Source organism: Salvia splendens, chromosome 2, assembly GCF_004379255.2.
Source record: "Salvia splendens isolate huo1 chromosome 2, SspV2, whole genome shotgun sequence".
NCBI lineage: Eukaryota > Viridiplantae > Streptophyta > Magnoliopsida > Lamiales > Lamiaceae > Salvia > Salvia splendens.
The window spans coordinates 43,463,676-43,483,873 of record NC_056033.1 but is presented as its reverse complement, the minus strand read 5'-3'; the positions used below and the strand labels follow the sequence as shown (position 1 = coordinate 43,483,873).

At 39.2% G+C, this 20,198-nt stretch overlaps 2 protein-coding genes and 1 pseudogene across 3 annotated transcripts; 1 reads left to right on the top strand and 2 right to left on the bottom strand.

The window, feature by feature from the left end:
• Nucleotides 1-611: 611 nt before the first annotated feature.
• Nucleotides 612-5,142, bottom strand: LOC121793065 (annotated as a pseudogene).
• A 2,585-nt stretch (nt 5,143-7,727) lies between these two features.
• On the bottom strand, nt 7,728-19,524 carry LOC121793063 (E3 ubiquitin-protein ligase makorin-like). Of its 2 annotated transcripts, none has more exons than XM_042191268.1 (7): nt 19,344-19,524; nt 18,221-18,308; nt 17,371-18,131; nt 17,225-17,294; nt 8,789-8,877; nt 8,172-8,242; nt 7,728-7,800 (listed from the first exon to the last, which is right to left on the bottom strand). In XM_042191268.1, exons 1-6 carry the CDS (start codon nt 19,352-19,354, stop codon nt 8,206-8,208), a joined length of 1,056 nt encoding a protein of 351 aa, XP_042047202.1. In that variant the 5' UTR covers nt 19,355-19,524; the 3' UTR covers nt 7,728-7,800; nt 8,172-8,205. The 2 variants fall into 2 exon arrangements, with proteins under 2 accessions (XP_042047202.1, XP_042047203.1); XM_042191269.1 differs by having other exon boundaries at nt 7,728-7,782.
• On the top strand, nt 8,884-17,218 carry LOC121793062. Its single transcript, XM_042191267.1, has 2 exons — nt 8,884-11,337; nt 11,662-17,218. The coding sequence occupies exons 1-2, from the start codon at nt 9,931-9,933 to the stop codon at nt 11,857-11,859; spliced, it is 1,605 nt and encodes a 534-aa protein (XP_042047201.1). The 5' UTR covers nt 8,884-9,930; the 3' UTR covers nt 11,860-17,218.
• Nucleotides 19,525-20,198: the final 674 nt, after the last annotated feature.

Here is a 20,198-nt window from a genome sequence, read left to right as displayed (position 1 = left end):
AAAAAACAACAATTTAAACAAAGTACATGTTAGTATGCCTTGAATCTTTATAGTTTGCCGCTAGCGAGTCAAGGGGGTCAAGGGGGGCGACGCCCCCTTGCCTGGGTGTCCGGGCGGGCGGAGTGCCTCCGGCCCAACTGTATGATATGTTTTTGTTTAAGGCCTTTATTTTTTATGATTGTTGTGCATGCGTTAGCCGGTCTATTGTGCAAATGAAATGAAGTGCAACGAACCGGATATATAGAGTTGAAATTAAAAAAAAAATGAAAAATGTTCTCGTCCGTCGAGCGCCCACAATAGCGGACAAGCCGATGGACGAGCGCCTTATCCGACGGACGACCTCTCATCCGTTTGGCTTGTCCGTCGCGCGCTCGTCCTCCCCAATAGTGGACGTCCCGGACGGACGACCCGCTCGCCGGTCGGACATCCGCCGGGACGTTCACTATTGTGGATGCTCTAAGGAGTAAATATCAATAGAATCAAGTTCAATTACACCCATCTGCCCTTCAAACTATCACCTTGACACATAGATATGCCATGTGGATCGTTGTAATTGTATTTTAAACTAACTTTATGGACAGGAGGGGGGGTTTGTTTATGGGATTCCAAAAGGAAAGAAGCATATACTCTATAGATGAAACCAAATATCTACTCAACAAAATTCCATTTCATGTACTATACAATAACTGCAAACATACATGAATCTAGGCGCCTCGTCCCATTCGTTTTATTCTCTCCAAGGCACCTACATGACCATCCTTGTCTTTGTTTTCGCAATCACTTGCTTTGTCTCTCTTCCGCACCAACCCTCCAAATACTGCATCTGGAACTTCTTTCTGTGCTATCTCCTCATCTTCTGGAAGCTCAATATCCTCTCTATTTGCCATCATCTCTCCATTTTGCTGCAAACCAGCACTCACGAATCCCAATCATATACTACTCGTGTCATTTGTGGTGTCCAGTAATTGCCTCTCAAGTGCAGCCATTTCATCCTCACCCACGCCTGCCTTTTTGAGAACATCCTTAGCTTCGTCCAGTGTCTGCATCTGGTCCTTTTGCATCAAATACTCCGGTAGGATAAAGTGCGTCTGCAAATACAAACAACAGTTTAGGAGAAGCACTTCTATATAAGCCTGTAACATTGATATTTACCTGGCTATAGCTAGCAGAAACACTTCTATTGATTCGGAGCATCTCCCGGAATGTATCCTCATTTCCATGATGCACTTCAAATTGTTCCCACTTGTTCCAGAAGTCAAGATCAGATCTTGGATCAGCAAACTGTGATGCATGCTTGTCTAATGCACGAGCACGATCAATTTCACCAAGGTTCTTCTCAAGTTCAGCATATCTCAAACACATGACCTTTACATCCTTGTCTGGCAGTCATGACTCAATAGCTTGCTCATAAATTTCCCTTGTTTTTGGTAAACCTAATATATCAGCTGCCCTGGCAATATATATTTCATACATGCCCAATTTCTCATTAGGTGGGACAGCTTTTGTAGCCTGATCGTACACCTGCATTGCTCTTTTAGCCAGACCATAGTCTTCCTCCAACTTAGCATATTGAAGATACAAGGGTCTCACTGATTCTGCAGGAGCCTAATCAAGGGAGAAATGATTTATAATCAATCAACATCTCTGAAGGTATAAAAATACAACTATGCAAGAGAATGCAAGCTTGCACATTTACACAAAAAAAGATGCTGTTCAAGGATTAACACAGGCTCCTATATATGAATAGAAAAACATGCAAAGCGTCATTAGTTTGCAACGAATAGTGATTATAGTACCAAAACCCAAGGTTTGCCATAATACAGAAATCTGTATCAGGGCATAGGAAAACAACATGACCAAGTTTTCCAAATAAGACCGTTCTTCTATTTTTCCTTTTACTTTTGGCCCAAAAAGTGGGGACAATCTTAAATATGTGAAAGAGCTCATAAGCTTCCACCATTGTAATCTGGAAGCTTATAAGAAATGGTCACCGAAGACTGAAGAAACTTAAAAGCCAAACAAGATATAAGCATACCATGTAAGTCTTGACTTAAGAATGAAATGCAGCAGTTATTCAAAACGACTTTGGTCCCCCAAAAACAAAAGTCAGAAGAAAAATCATTTAAAACCTACGTACAAAATGGAACTGACTCAAAACAGTTTTGCAAGTTATAGGACTAGTAATCAAAAGAATTGCAAAAGAGCAGAGGGAATCATCTACAGGTCTACAATCTATAGTGCATGAGGAATCAACATACCTCTTCAACTGCCTTCACAAATATCTCTCGAGCTCGTTCCAGCTTTGATTTTCCATATCTCTTAACAAATTTGGAAAGATATGTGACCCATATATCTTTCACGTGTGGGTACTTAAATATTTTTACACCTCTCTCATAAACTTTAAATGAGTCTTCAAAGTACTTGTGTTCCTGGACAATAAAAGAAGAGAAATATTCTCAGTCTAGGTAAATCGAGAATGGAGTAAGAGCACTGCTGCTACCAGAGATTAGTACTTACTTCTAGAATTATTGCATAGTTTATGATAATCTGGGGGTAGCTATTCTTAGATCCAGTATTTTATCATAAACTGCACGAGTCGACTCCAAGGTACCCAAGCTTTCTTCCAAATCCACATAAAATGTCCAAAGCTTAAGGGATTTATGAACCTTCATTTGCGCCGGTTCGTTTCCATCGGCAGCCACTATAGAAGAGTAAGATCAATAAGCATTCAAATCGAATCATATCAATTATGAAAAAAGTGTAATAAAATGCATCTTAGTTTGCCTAAAAAAACATGCAGTGATGCAAAGAAAAACAATTAAAATAAATTTTTTTGAACTCTTGTAGTCATAATCCACAAAACAACGTTTCCAATGCTTATATGCTTCTATTAACAGAGGCCATGACAAGTTTATTGTGATTCAGAGGCAATCAGGCAAAACAGGAAGATATTTGAATAAATGATGAATATGTAAAATTCAAGATAAGCAGTGAAAGGAAAAAAGACTAGCAGACTTTAAGTTGAATGCATTGACATACAAAACCTCTGGTTAGCGGCAGCTGGGAACTACCGCAATCCACTGACATACTTGCAGCCCTTCTTTTACTAAAGTATATAATTTGCTAGTGAAGTAACTAGAGAAATTTATCCACCAAATAATACAATGATCTTTAAAATTTGAGGGAAGGAAGTAATGTGTTTCAAGGTTTTGCTTGCTGGGTCACAAAAGATGTCAAGACTAGCCAAAAACACATGCTCATAATTGTGTCAAGAGTAATCTAGAGAAACAAATGGTCACTAAAAATTTTTCATGTAGCCTGTAGGGGGAGGGGGACGTTAAATTATTGTGTTATTCCTTGCTATATGATTTACTTCACATCTAGATGTGACAGATTAACCTGGGAATGAAGATAGCAAAAGATGCATATTAGTATTACAAATGTCCCACTTTCATCCCGGCATGTAATAACGAATAAAATAGCTACAGAAATGTTACTTCCATGTCAGTTCAGTACTAGACTCACCAAATCAGCACAGCATAGAGTAATAAAACGTACTAGTAGTATAACTTGGATGCAAGAGAACAATGAAATAGTACCTCTCCTCTTGACCTCAACAGACGGCTCCGTGGTAGCACAGTGCATCAGTTCCAGAGCACCATTTAAATTTCTGTGTCTGAACTCCATCTCATCCCATTCACACCAAATGCTTGCTAGATGATCGACAGCCTTGTAATTAACCTGCACAGCCTTTTCAAAAATCTCTCGGGCATTTGAAACATCTCCATGACTCTCATACAACTTAGCAAAGGCAACCCACAGAGTATGGGGTTTCCCAACAGCCTTGATGGGATCCACGGTCCTCACAGCTTCTGTGTAAGTCAAAATTTGTTTTGTAGGATCCCCTTCAAAAAGCTTAACTCACCGATGCCACTGCTCCACGGTGTGAGGGTTCTGCCTCAAAAGCACACTATTAGCTAATTCTGGCCTCCTGTCCATCAGATGCTCAAACCTCGCCAACCGCATATCCACATCCTTGTCATCCATCAACCAAAAACAGCCAATCCTCTTCCTCAACATCTCAATATCCAACCTATCATCCTCTCCTATGTCATCCTCATTCCCATCTTCATCACTGTCATCCATATTTATCAATTTGATTGACAAGTGACAACACACTGTCCTCAAACTGCGAATATGCATCAAATATAACACTGAAATCTCTGACTGTAACTACTGTGGTCATCCCTTCCTCAAAGACATCTCTGGCCTTCTCAAGAAGGCGTCTCCTGATATAATAATCTGCCAAAGATGTCCAAAGTCTCCCCACCTCATCCGTGAACTTCCTAATCCCTCCTCTAATTAGTGCATCCAGATTCAATCCCGATATCTCAGTTGCGTGCTGAGTCAACAAATCACACAATTCCAGCCACAGTCGATGCTTTGTCTTCCCTTTTATGGAGTAAAAGTGGTGGTCTTCCACAAATCACACAATTCCAGCCACCTGCACAGCTCCGAATTAATCAAGAAGTCAATAAAATCCTCAATATGACTGGGATCATACTTCAAGTACCTCCGATGCACTCTTAGAGAAGTCTCTATGAGCACGCCCTTGTGCAAAACGAAGAGCAGATAACACTCCCAAATTGGGTCGTGCTGAGTAACCGGAAGCGCGCACAATGCACGGTCGAATGAGTAATCAGCTTCTGGTGAGTCAAAGACTGCAAAAACATGGTCCAAATGCGCGGCATCTTGTGCATCGTGGCGAGCGCTCGCTCGAAAGTGTTGTTGAGCGTCTGATACAGCGAGTGAGTAATCGGTAGATTCCTCACAATCTGGAGGCGCTGGCGGAGATAGGCGTGCCACAGCTTGTAGCTGCCGGGCAAGGCTTTGAGAGCTCGCTCGTAGATAATGGCGCGTCGCTCCGGGCGATTAGATACCGCCACCACAATTTGAGGTTGTCGGGGTTTCGGAGTACCTCTTCTTCGTGGAGGTAGTCCTCTTCGGTGGGGTGGAGTTCCTCACAAATCGACATACAGAAATTGTGAATGTATGAATTGGCGGTAGGGATGATCACCAATGAATTGGGGGATTTTGTTAGGGCAGGATTGCAATTCCTTTCAAACGGAGAGGGAAAACAAAACGAAACTACTAGTTCTATTGAACTTTTTTTTATAGTTAAATTATGAATTGGCGTGTGGAGTAGTTAAGCCCCCTACGACGTCGTTTGCTTCTTCCCTCAAAAAAGTATTCGTCATATCTCCTTCTCTCTTCCGCCCTCACCTACTCCAAATTCTTCAATTCCTCTCTCCCCTCTCTAAAGATCAATGTTTTAAAAATCAGACCGGAAAGCAAATCGCGAAGTTACTAGTTCACGGTCAATTGATCAGACCGATCCAACCACTGATTGGATCGTTTACTTAGCATATAATTAAATATATATTATATAAATATATCAAATTTATTATATAATTAAATATAGTTTTGATCAAATTCATATTATATATATAATTTAATGAATTTATAAAAACTTAATTGAGGATAAGTATAATTCAATTTTAGTGAAATATAAATATTATACCTAATAAATTAAAATTTATGTTTAAGTAAAGATATATATGACAATATTTAAATTTAGTGGGATAAATTACTATTAAAGTTTATTAGATAACACATATAACTAACATACTTTATTTACAATTAATCATGATTAATTAATCAATTTATAAAAATAATAATTAATCATAGAATGGATGAAAATTTATTCATTGACTATAAGAATAATTAAAGTTACTATTATATCACAACAATTGAAGTGGTCGAATGGTAATAGAGTTGGACTTACACACATGGGGCCTATGGTTCGAGTCCCATTGGATTCAAATTTTTGAAAAAGTGTTGAAAATCTAAAAAACCGGTTCAACTGGTTGGCAGTTCCCGGTCAGATCATCCGGTTCAAAACGGTCCAACCTCCTAACGACTTTATATGGTGAACCGGACCGGCATTAGCACCGGTTCGCAGCTGGACCAGTCCAAACCGATTTTTAAAACACTGCTAAAGATCGGTTTTTGCTCAAGGGTTTTTTATTGCGTGGGGTTACGTCACTAGCTCGTTGTATTTTCGAAGGTTGTGATCTTGTCTTTCGTTTTGATGCTTTCCTTTACAATTACACTTTTATGTCATCGAGTTCTGAATCGTTGGAGGTGAGAGAGGGAAGATGGAGGGGTTTTGTTGCAGGTGAGAGGGGAAAGATGGAAGGGTATTGTTGTGAGAGAGAAGTGAAAATGGTGGGAAGATGGAAAGGTCTATAAAAAAAATCTTTACAAACTACTCTCTCTAATGCTAACACATCTGAAAATCATCATGATGCTGACACCTCATAAAAGTAAAAATATGAAAATACTCATCTCATTTTTCGGTGCATTTTCGGCCGAAAATATTGCAAAAGGATAGCCGATGAAGTAACCCTTAGTTCAAGGACTCCTGATAATATTTTTAAAAATTAAGAACAATACTAAATCCTTATACCCTCGTCCTACGAGAATGTGCACTTTTCAATTTTAGAAACTCTTTTCACTCTAATGAGGTGTAACCCATTCTTCACTAACAATACTTTAATTACTTTTTCTCTCTACCTCTTTCTTACTTCCTCAATTTTGCATTAAAACTCATGCCGAACCTAAAGTGCATATTATTTTATCCAGAGTTATACATAGTGTGTTTGATATACCAGATTGAATACCACAATTCAAATTATAGATGAATAATCATGTGATAATTAATTAAAGTCAACCTTCCTCTACTAAAATAATCACATAGCTTAATCCTAGATAATATCTTGATAATACGAATATTATGTTATCAAGAAAACCAAACATCATTTAAGTGACAGTTAACTACCAATCACAACCCAAGGCCCACAGTGGTGACCACCAATGGGACACAACCACGAGCGATGATGGTGGGTCACAACGGCGCCCACCGTGGGACACGACAGTGGACTAATATGGTGTCCAATAGACACCTCCATATCACATTTTCGCCAACTCTTATCACCACAATAATGAATAATACTGTAACTTCTTTTAAAAGTCTGACACACTTATTTACAGTGTCTGGATAAATCTGGAGCATAAGTTATTTAATAAAACCTCATAGCCCCATTTAAAAATGTCTTACAATCCTTCATGTACATCAGTACATTTTAACCTGTAACATCCACAATCATGTGCCACAAAAAAAGATTGCTAATTCAGCACAATCTCAATTAATTCTTATTTCAAACCAGCCATATTGCATGGCATTAGTCATCTCAGTGATCTTAGAATAGGAAAATTGCCTATAATCCACACAATTACTACTACCCCACACATCGATGTAGATTCCACATATTATTTCAGTCTTTGATACATTCAAAATTCGGTATATGCCAAGACTGCAACGAATCTTGGAAGTTGGAACCTGGAACCGGATGCTGCATTCGAGGGGAAGACTATTTTTATCTGAAATTGCAAACAAGGATAAGTAGTTTGTCATTAGCATCAGAAAGGGAAGAACGAACTTCCAACCGAATGTTGGTTACTTCTAATTTACAATGTTGATTACTCATGCCCCCTCATCCATCCCCCGTTATCGTTTCATTTATGAATTTATGATAAGTAGAATTCTTAACCAAAAAGAAGGCAGATCAAACATCCACATCAAATAAGAGTGTTGATCTACCAACCTTAGCAAAAGCACTCTTGATCCATCAACTTTGTAGTTTTTAGCTGGACACATGCCTGAATGATACAAAAAGCCTGAGATGTACAACGTCATGTACTATGATTAAATAAAGCTGAAGCTGCAGTTTATATATAAGTCATTTTACTTGATGATTTCAAGCTGTAGCACATGAAAATATTACAAGTTGTGAGTGCAATGCCTGAGCAATCATTGGTATTGGAGAGCAGACAAGGACGGACCAAGGATTTTAAATATGGAAGGGCAAAATTACAAGTTTCTGTTTAGGATAAAATTGGACCGGTTTAGTTATATTTTTTAATATTAAAACTGAAGAAAATACAGAACACGACCTAAATATAATTTACTAAAACCATCAAGAAACACAAATAACACACAAGTCCAAGTACAAACAACATATAGGGGTCGAGGAAATAAAGATACCAACCTGAGAGCAGTCTCTAGATCCCTTAATGCATTGGTCATCTTATCCACATATTACTAAGAAAATCAGAGAGCCTAAAAGTATACGCAGCACAATTGTTAATGAGTAGATAAATAGAGAATAAGACTGAGGAATTTGGTATGAAAGGAAGGCATAGTATTGGTAAGAAGTTAGGAATTTAAAATAATCCTTAAAACATGCTCTATAATGTTTGAGTTCCAGGAATGCAATAATTGAGTATTGATTCTTGTCTCAATTTTGATTGTTAAAAATACACTCCAGTTCATAAACTCAAGATTAAACTAAAGTAGGTGTAGATTATCTCCACGAAAAATATTGATGTAATATTTATAGCCATGTAGATAACAAAATTTTATACTCATTCGTCTTACATACATAATATCATGGAAGGAAGAAGTATCCAATCCCACACTTTTGGGAATGAAAGTTCTTTCATAAGGTCGCAATTCCGAATGTTCAATTAAACCATCCATGAGATCAGAAATGCCGTAGGAAAGGTCATCCCATTCCTACGCCATCTATCTTTCCGTAAGATGATAAGCAAACATCAGGAAATAGGCAAAAGGGAGCAAATAAATCAGGGCAAGAAAAAGGTTTACCTAATATCTTTCGCAATAACGGTATTTCCATCTTCAGCTCCAAGATGGCGGAGGACAACTTCCTCTAGACGACCATCACGATATGCATGCTGTAAAGCAGAATAATTATGACTTATTAGATATTATTATAAAGAATAAACAAATCCACTCATTGTGTGAACTCAAAAGTACCAGTGAAGGGTAAATAGCATTTCAATGTCAAATTCACCCTGCCGAATCTCACACTCATGTTTTTTAAAAGCAGTGCCTCCTCACACCCAGTCGAATTTTCGAATTTTCTAAATTACTGAGAGAGGAAAAACATGCTCATCTAATATCATGTAAACGATAGAGCATTCCCAGACCATATTCCTTTTTCTAAATTGCTTCTTGTTTGTGACGCAGAACAAGCCGGGACTCCAGATTCTTAATAGATATCTTTTTATTATTAGTTATTTTTGCTATCTAATTTCCATAGTTATTTTGCTATCTTATTTCCATAGTTATCTTTTTGTTAGTATTTATTTTATTTGTTTCCTTTTGCTGTTAGGAATAGTTATTTTATTTGTTTCCTTTTGATGTTAGGAATAGTTATTTGTTTCCTTTAGCTGTTCGGGTTCTTATATGTCTATATAAGGACGTCAATTGCTGTAAAGGGATAGACCAGATTTTATAAAGTTTATTCTTGGATCCTTCGATCCCTTGCCCTGCGCTACTCTGTGTCTACTCTGTGTCAGGTGGTATCAGTTATGGTTGGCGATTCTGGAGCTTCCAATCTCTACGGCCATGATCACAAAGACGGATCCATGACCAAGGGGGATTGCGTGATGTTGCACCGCTTGGAGCAACACCTCGATCGGCGTTTTGATTCCATTCAAACGCAGATTGCAGGAATAACTCAAAGGCTGGAGATTCTATAGATGGATGTAGGTTTGTCATCTAGGGTTAACAGGATCAGGAGGGAGAACCAGCGCCACTACCGTAGGGTGGGACGCAAGGAACAACCATCTGAGGTCGAGTCAACTGATTCTGAGCGTTCTCGTCGCTCTAATTGGTCCAGGGCTACATTGAAATCAAAGAGATTGCAACATTCAACATCTGATTCGTCGGACAATCCAGAGGAAAGCATTGATGAATCTGCTTCTTGAAGGAGAAACATCCGAATGCAGGCCCATCGTCGTCCACGTGGCGACATCACACATAATCACGAAACGGGAACTGGGAGAAAGGGGGCATCGAAGTTCAGACTGAAGATTGACATTCCCTCATTCAATGGAACCCTCAATATTGAAGCTTTTCTCGATTGGGTTACGGATGTAGATAGGTTCTTTGAACATGTTGAGGTACCTAACGAAAAACGAGCTGCTATGGTTGCGTGTCGTCTAAAATCCAGCCCAGCTGCTTGGTGGGACAGACAACTTCGTGACAGAGAACTTCAAGGGAAAGCTCGTGTTTGTACTTGGCGGAAGATGAGAGGCATGATTGTTGATGAATACCTTCCTGCTGACTATGACCAGGTATTATTTCAACAGTACCAATGCTGCCAGCAAAACAACCGCTCAGTTCACGACTACACATGTGAATTCAATCGGTTGACCACTAGAACCAAACTATCTGAGTCTACATCCCAGCAAGTGGCTCAATACATGGAGGGGTTGAAGCCACAAATTCGCAATAGAATTGGCATCCAACACATAAAAACTTTACGAGATGCTAAGAGTTTTGCATTAAAGGTAGAACAGATGATTCACCAGAACCCTTTCCGCAACCAACAAAATAGTGACCGAACCAGACCTACGGGACAGAGAGCAGGAGACACGCCTGCACAACAGAACAATGAAAAGAAAGGAGCTACTGAAGGCTTTAAGAATACCCCTGCACAACAGCAGCAGGGAGGACGCCCTAACCCAAACCCTTATTCTCGACCATTCATGGGGAAGTGCTACCGTTGCGGGGGTACCGGTCATACTTCAAACACATGCCCAGAGAGGCGAACGGTGAACCTGGCTGGAAAAGAAATTGATGAAGTAGAGCCTGAATTTTGTGACCCTGGTGGTGATAGTGACATGAATGACGGCGATCCCGACAATGACCTCTTAGCGAGAGTCTGTCGACGGGTTCTGACCGCACCCAAGGTTGAAGACATTCAGACGCAACGACATCAGCTATTTCGTACACGTTGTACTATAAAAGGGAAAATATTCACCATTTTGATAGATGGCGGAAGTATGGAAAATATCATTGGGGGCAAGGTGGCTCGTACGCTCGAGTTACAGATGGAACCACACCCTAACCCTTACAACTTAAGTAGGATTGCAACCACTTCTGGAGGTATTCGCGTGGCTCAATGTTGTAAGGTACCGTTTTCCATAGGTAACTATTCAGATGAAATCATTTGTGACGTAGTGGAGGGATTAGATGTCTGCAACATAATATTAGGCCGACCTTGGCAGTTCGATGTTGGTTCTTGCCATGACGGGAGGACTAATACATACTCGTTTGAGAAGGGAGGTAAGAGATTTGTACTATTACCCTTACATTGTAGGAAACGGGAGCCCGTTGTGGAACTGGTCTCGTTGTGCTTGTACGCTCGAGTTACAGATGGAACCACACCCTAAACCTTACAACTTAGGTTGGATTGCAACCACTTCTGGAGGTATTCGCGTGGCTCAATGTTGTAAGGTACGTTTTCCATAGGTAACTATTCAGATGAAATCATTTGTGACGTAGTGGAGGGATTAGATGTCTGCAACATAATATTAGGCCGACCTTGGCAGTTCGATGTTGGTTCTTGCCATGGCGGGAGGACTAATACATACTCGTTTGAGAAGGGAGGTAAGAGATTTGTACTATTACCCTTACATTGTAGGAAACGGGAGCCCGTTGTGGAACTGGTCTCGTTGTGCTCCTCGTGGCCTGATATCAAACAAGAATTTTGGAGAACAGACACGGCATTTGCATTAGTTATAAAGCAAGAAGTTAGCCAAGAACGTCCATCAATTACCAAATTACCCGAAAACATTCAGCTACAACTGGCAGAATTTGCAGATATTAGGCTTGCCACCGTTACGCGACATTCAACACCATATTGATCTTATCCCAGGGGCAAGCCTACCAAAATTACCACACTATAGGATGAGCCCACAAGAAGGCAAATATTGAAAGGGAAGGTGGAAGAACTGATGCAGAAAGGACAACTCCGTGAAAGCATGAGTCATTGCGTTGTTCCTGCATTATTAACCCCAAAGAAATATGGATCTTGGAGAATGTGTGTCGATAGCCGAGCAATCAACAAAATCACTATAGGCTACTAATTTCCAATCCCTCGTCTCGATGATATGTTAGACCAACTGCATGGTTCGAAGTGGTTTTCACGTTTAGATCTCAAGAATGGCTGCCATCAAATCAGAATTAGGCCCGAGGATGAGTGGAAGACAGCATTTAAAACAAGAGAAGGCTTGTACGAATGGATGGTTATGCCATTTGGATTGTCAAATGCGCCGAGTACATTCATGAGGCTAATGAATCAGGTGTTGAAACCATTTTTGGGAGTATGTGTGGTCGTCTACTTCAATGATATCCTTATCTATAGTCCCACGGAGGTTGCACCTATTCCACTTAAGGCAGGTGTTTGAAGCACTACGTGCCAACCAGCTTTTTCTCAACCTCAAGAAATGTGAATTTCTAGTTTCCAAAATTATTGTTCTTGGGGTTTGTGATCAGTTCGTCGGGAGTACAAGTTGATGAAACAAAAATTCAAGCCATTCAAAATTGGCCTGTTCCGAAGACGGAGTCTGAAGTCCGAAGCTTCCATGGACTTGCCACTTTTTACAGAAGATTTATCCAGCATTTTGGCACCATTGCAGCGCCACTGACTAACTGTTTAAAGCAAGGGAAATTTATATGGACAGATGCGGCTAACTCCAGTCTTGAAACGCTGAAAGAGAAACTTTGTTCTGCCCCTGTCCTTACATTCCCTGATTTTCAGAAAATGTTTGAGGTTGATTGTGACGCTAGTGGTGTAGGCATCGGTGCAGTATTGTCAAAAGAGAAACGACCGATATGCTACTTTAGCAAGAAATTTAATGAAGTACGTGCAAGATGGAGTACCTACGACAAAGAGTTTTATGCTATTGTACGCGCACTCAAGATTTGGTAACACTATTCAGTAGGAAAAGAATTCATCCTTTATTCAGATCATGAGGCCCTCAAGTTTATTAACATCCAGCGCCGAATTAGCGTTGACAAACATGCGAGATGGTGTCAGTTTCTACAAAAATTCCCATTCCGCCTAATGCATAAATCAGGGTCTCAAAATGTTGTATCAGACGCTTTGAGTAGACGCTTTGAGTAGACAACATACACTGCTACTACAATTGGGACAAGTAGTAGTGGGATTCTCATGCTTGCGTGACTGTTATGAAGGAGATGCTGACTTTGGTATTACATGGGCTGACTGTCAACATGGCCGCTCCACTCAAGATTTATATATTTGTGATGGCTATTTAATGAAAGGGAACCAACTTTGTTTACCGCGCACCTCCTTGCGCGACAAAGTAATTTATGACCTGCACTCTGGAGGATTAGCTGCTCATTTTGGAAGAGATAAAACCATAGCTGCAGTGCAAGAAAGATTTTTTGGCCGCAATTGCGCAAAGATGTGATGCTGCGTGTCATGACAACTTGCCATGTTTGTCGGACATCAAAAGGAAAGGTACAAAATACTGGGTTGTACACCCCTTTACCAGTCCCAACCAGTGTTGTCAAAATGTCGTTTGGGTCGCTCGGGTCTCTCGGGTCGCAGCCAGCACCGCCCCAACTTGGTGGGTTGATCGAGATACGGGGTCGCGACTGGGGCGACGGGGGCGATTGGGTCGAGCCGGAGTCGATACTGTGGGTCGCAGTCAAGTGGAGAAGAAAGAAAATAGAAGATGAACAGACCCTATAATATTTAAATAATCCTATACTAAATGGAATACAACTTTTACTCTCCTAGATTACATAAATGATTTAGTGGTGCAGAGCTGCTGGCACGTTTTCCTATAGTAATTAATAGGCAGTCTCTCTTTCTCTCTCATTACTCATAGACAGAGTAATATTTAACACATTCTCCATCTCTGTCTTACTCGGCTCTCCATTTCTAACAAATGTTTAATTAATATTTCATAGGCAATTATGCATCTCTCTTTCTTTATAAGCTGCTGTTATATAAATACATTACCTATATTATAATAAGAGCACAAACCTATCTACAACTTAGTTATATTAATAGGGTGAAATGGTAGGTCAATAAAAATAAAAGTTCAGCGTGTTATGCAATTTTTGCACTATTACCACATTTGATTGGTGGGGCGCACGACCCGGTCGACTCATCGCCCTGCGACCCAAAATTTCACTCAATCGCCCGGGTGCGACCCTCGACCCTAACATCACTGGTCCCAACAGATATTTGGGAAGACCTATCCATGGATTTCATACTCTGACTTCCACGAACGCAGAGAGGTATGGATTCTATTTGTGTAGTGGTTGACAGATTTAGCAAAATGGCACATTTCTTGTCCTGTCGAAAGACCTCAGATGCTGATGCAGTGGCAGCAATTTTCTTCCAAGAAATTGTTCGCTTGCATGGGATTCCAAAGTCAATTACATCAGATCGCGACTCCAGATTCTTAGGACATTTTTGGAGACGTTTGTGGAAAAGATTTAATTCTTCTCTTAATTTTAGCAGCACAGCACATCACATCCACAGACGGATGGGTAGACCGAGGTGGTGAATCGTACTTTAGGCAACATGTTACGCTCTGATATGCCTAGGCAATGGGACTTAGCCTTGCCTCAAGCTGAGTTTGCATATAACATCGTGCAACATAGTTCTACGGGATGCTCTCATTTTTCTCTCGTTTATACAAAGGTTCCTGCTATTGTTGTTGATCTCTTGCCGCCTGGCCGAGAACCAAGAGGCACAGCTGATGAGGTTGCTGAGCACATTGTTGCGACCCGTGAAGAAACAATCCAGAAGCTGCATGAGGCAAACAAAAGGTATAAAGAGAAGGCTGATGTGCATCGCAGGGAGAAGATTTTTGAGGTTGGCGATGAGGTGATGGTTTTCTTGCGCAAAGAACGTGTTCCAGTAGGCACTTATAGCAAGCTGCGGCCAAAGAAATATGGTCCTTTCAAAATATTGCGGCGTATCAATGATAACGCCTATATAGTGGATCTTCCAGCAGAGTTCAACATCTCCTCCACATTCAACGTGGCTGACTTATCACCTTTCCCCCCTGATGTCGGCCCTCAATATGGAGATCCTACTCCTTACAGAACTCGCGGTCGAGTTCTCCCCCGGTGGAGGAGCATGACGCAGAACAAGCCGGGACTCCAGATTCTTAATAGATATCTTTTTATTATTAGTTATTTTGCTATCTTATTTCCATAGTTATTTTACTATCTTATTTCCATAGTTATCTTTTGTTAGTATTTATTTTATTTGTTTCCTTTTGCTGTTAGGAATAGTTATTTTATTTGTTTCCTTTTGATGTTAGGAATAGTTATTTGTTTCCTTTAGCTGTTCGGGTTCTTATATGTCTATATAAGGACGTCAATTGCTGTAAAGGGATAGATCAGATTTTATAAAGTTTATTCTTGGATCCTTCGATCCCTTGCCCTGCGCTACTCTGTTTCAGTTTGGTACTACTTCACAACATGGAATAATATTAATATTATCTGCAAGACTGCAACGCAACTTAATATTTGAAAAGGGTCTCTCTACGATACAATTTGGTCTATACTTCACTACCACAAATTGCAAAGAGGAATATCTATGACTAACGTGTGGACTTGAAGCATATACCACTCTGTCAAGAGTCTAGCATCACTAGTCCTAATTCATACTCTTGAGATGGCATTATGGTCCAGACTCCAGAGACAATTCTATCAACACTTAGAAGCCAACTTTTATAGCTTCATAATATAAGGTATATAAACATTTAACTATTTGTATCACTTGCATCAACATCTTGCAGAATAGGCGACAATGCCAGAATCCATACGATTATGTTCTCCAAATATTCACTGTTACCAATATGAAGTTCTTCAATTTGTATTAAAATGGGAGAATTTCTCCCAAATTTCTCAATGAACACTTCTCAGCCATGCATATTGATGTCAACTTTTCCCTGAATTCTTGATTAACCTTTCCACTCCAACAAAAGGAGCATTTTAGAGCACCACAAAGTGGATACGTTAATGAGAATCACCCAAATCATCCAAGAATGACTAAATGAGAACTGCCGTAAGATAGGATTACATCTAATTGTGCATAAGACCATTGGGAAACCAACATCTCTTTTTTAATATATACTACTATATTTGGAATGGAAAAAGTTCAAAAGTAGCAATGTATAACATGAAGAATATGACAATGGGGGTATAGAAGGACTCTTCAAATCAAGGACTACAAGAATAAGATGTAGGAATTATGAATAGAAAATTTTAATGAAGATATGTCGAGATGCAACCATTATATATTCCTACAAAAGCACTCAATGAAGTGCTTACCAAGCAGACAAGGATTTTACATAGTGATTTCAAGAAAGCACTCTTTTCCAATACTCGGTTAAAGCCAACTCATTTTCTTTCCTATTCAACTTGAATAGAGGTTACATACTTTGCAACTATTGAACCAGATTAAAGGCTCTTTGTTGTGTTTAATGGCTGCACAAAGAGGCCTAGCATGTAAAATATAGAAAACAACTGCGAGGATGATACAGAGAACAGCAGGTTGGGCCTACAAATGGTTAATTCAAGATATGGGTTGAGCATACCGAGAAACTGAAGATGGGGATAGAGGAAAGAGGGACATCTACCAGCTAAATGACATCGACAAGATTAAAAGACCGCAAATAAGATTGCACCTTATATCAACGATGAAAGTGAGAGAAACAACTACACTATAGTTTATCACCCAATCTGAAACAAGTATGCAATGATTCTGAAGATGAAAAACAATTCAGCCACAATGAGATAATAAGATGCTGCCATTTCTGTAAGCAATAAGCAAAAAGAAAATTGATTTGACATCTACAGTGGCAAAGCTAAAATTAATTCTCGGTACTTTCAAAAGAAAATCAAGGAACTTCCTTTTTTCCACTTTAAAAAAATTTGCACCATCAAACAAATTTTATGTAGCAAACTTGTCTTAACCACTAAAACAACTATAGTAGTAGTGTAGTACTAACAAAATTCAATCTCTCTCTCTCTAATGCAACTTTAAGTTCAAAAGTTGAGCTAGAAGGCAATGACACACCATTTATGAGTAGAAGTCAAGGCAGGTGAACAAATCCAATTATGTGGCAGACAGTCCTTGAATAACATAGTACACAATTCTAATTTGTAAGAAACTCAACGCAGCAGAGTTTCTGTATACCTTTTTATTAATGGAATAGAAGAAAATGCACGTACCTTATAAAAACAACTCGTGCCAAATGGGCAGGTCCCATTACCGAAGTCAAAGTGCATGCAATCAATAGATCTGAAAGATGCTTTCCTATCAGTGTGAGGAATAGGAGGAATAGGAGCAGTAAAGCGATGAGGGAGCTCAACTGTACCTCAGCTTGGACTTGTAACTGTCAACAATTTCTTGCTTATCATCTTTAGAGGAATACCAAATTACACTTGGAATCACAAAATATGAAAGCTTCCTACATATAGGGCAGGATCTTAATGCCGGATTAGCATCCATGCCAGATGATCGTGAAGTACTACGCCAATTCCTGATGCATGATACACAAAATGGATGATCGCACTCTGACAATATCCCAAATTTACGTTCAGCTGCCGTAGGTTTTGACAGGATCTTCTCAAGACAAACACTGCATTCTATTTCTTGACTATGTGTCAATGCTTCTACGTGTTTTTGTCTCTTTTCACATGTTTTCATGTGTTCTTCTCTCTCTTGCGGCCTAAAAGGATGCAAGCAATGCTTCCTGCAGGTAGGACAAAGATCCCCATGAACTCGATGGCAACTCACACCATGTGGACATTCCCCAGCAGCAGCAAAAGAGCATATTGGTTGGTCAGCAGGATCTACACCCCTAAAGTCTGCCAAATCATCATCACCTTGTAGAGTATCAGAATTCCCAGAATTCTCACCCCATGCTGGTGTAAAAGGAGGATGAGCTGGTAAGTTAGAAGCTGAATGTTCAAAACTAACACCAGTGGTAGCACCGGAGACTAATGTTGCAGCTGTGGTGGAAGAAAGATCTGCGGATGATGATGACGCTGGCGACTGTAACTGAGAAACTTTGACGTGATCATATCTACAACGAGTGCCATAAGCACAAGCTCCTTTCTGGTAGAACGTACATATCTGCAGTAATATGCATATGCCAAGAAGAATGAGGTTATATTAAAACATTAAAAGTGGCTACTAGTTCTAGCAGGTTAGCAGAAACTCACATTATTAGGTGGGGCCTTCCAATCATGTGAATACTCGCAGTGTTCCCCTTTTAGACATGCACCATGAGCAAAGAATTTGCAGAGAGCCCTGAAGCAATAATAATCATCAGAAATCACAGTAATGGATCTTTCTTGTTTTTCAATTAAAAAATGGCTGAAGTCTATGATCTCCATAACAAAACCAGAACCCTTTATAAACACACAGAGCCCTGAAGGATCAACAAATCATTAAAAATCAATTTAAAGAAATGTCCTGTCAAGTGATGCAACAACTCCAAGACCAGTGATTGCAACTGGGTTGAAGGCTTCCAAATTGTCATTTTCCATCCTCTTAAAACCATCTAGTATATGTTATTTTTAACAATGGAGAACAGTGCAATGCAGATAGTCAGCGACTCCAGCAAGGTGTTCTTCTAGTTGATTCAAATAAAACTATAGTGTTGGAGATCAATACCCCCAAGAGTAAGTATATCACTAGTTTAGCATTCAAACAGTCAGCCTCATGGAGATTACTTTTGTGGGTCTATCTTCAGCAAAGAGTTGGGCCGTACACTATGCACTAAAATGGAAAGAATCAATGTGGGAAGTGTCATGCTAATGACCTCCTTAAAAACTGCTCGATAGGAAACTCATATTCTATCTAAGTGAACAACTCGACTTTCTAATAGCAACTAATAAGTTTTCAAAACATGCTATACAACTACAGTCATAGACTAATCAAACCTTCAAGAAACTGCCCATAACTATGATTCCAAAACTTACAAGCAAATCAACGTGTTCTTTAAAACATATTTTAGGATAAATAAGCTCATGATAGATGTACATTGGAATTACATACGAAGATAGATATCTTCGGTTGACGAAGTCAATTGATTGCTATCTTCAAATTTCGATACCTCCTTTTCTGAAAAAAATCGCTACCTTCGAGCTAACCAAATTGGTATAAACGAATTCCAAGTTCGAGAAATCAACATAAAATATCCAAATATTTTCTATGCAATCGCCGTATAAATGATTCATAAAAATTATCAAATCAAAACTAATCGAATAAAAAATCATTAGAAAATCGGAAAAACTAACAAACAATTCCAGATGATATATTACGGTTTCAATATCTACTCACCGTTTAGACATGTTGTAGCTGCAAATCCGTGAGAAATCTGCGAAATTTTACGATGATAACGATGAGAGCTTTTACTCGGTGCAGAAAAATACGGGCATGCCGGAGTGAATTTAGGGATTTTGGCGGTTGGGATGTTGGTGAACTGTTTTCCATTATGATCCTCCAGCTTCAAGTTTATCACGCAAGGTCCCAAATCTAAAGGCGTATTTTCTTTCCCGGACATAAATAATGAGAAATTGCGCATACACACAAATTTGAATTAATTATGATTTTTTGCAATAAGTAAAAAGTATGCCTCCAAAATTCCAAATACATGTATTTTCATTGTCACCTCAACTAATACATTAATTCTTAAAAAATTGACAATTATTTAAAATTTAAGAATAACTGAAGATATGTGTTTAGTTTAGACTGCTTAAATAATTAATCGGTTATTAATTAATTAAATTGATTAAATCGTTTATCAGTTAATCAATAATTGTCTATGTTGGTTATATGTTTGGTTTATCACATTAGGACGAACATGCTTCTCGGTTAGAATCTATAGCCACTCAAGTTAATCAACGGAGCTGAACTACGTCTTGATACTTCAATTTCAATTTCAATTTCAATTTCAATTTCAATTTCAGTATATGATGTTTTACTGATTTATATATTCCATTAGAAATTTCACCACAAAAAAAAATTAATTGTATTCTATAGATATTTGTCACCACAAAGAGTAGCAAGGTGAGACAACTCTTGTGCATGAATGATATTCATTCTAACAACTACAATACATGTTTTGCAAGATTAGCATTTGTAAAGAGAAACGAAAACCAACCATAGTCTTCGAGATGATCTCTTTTAAATCGG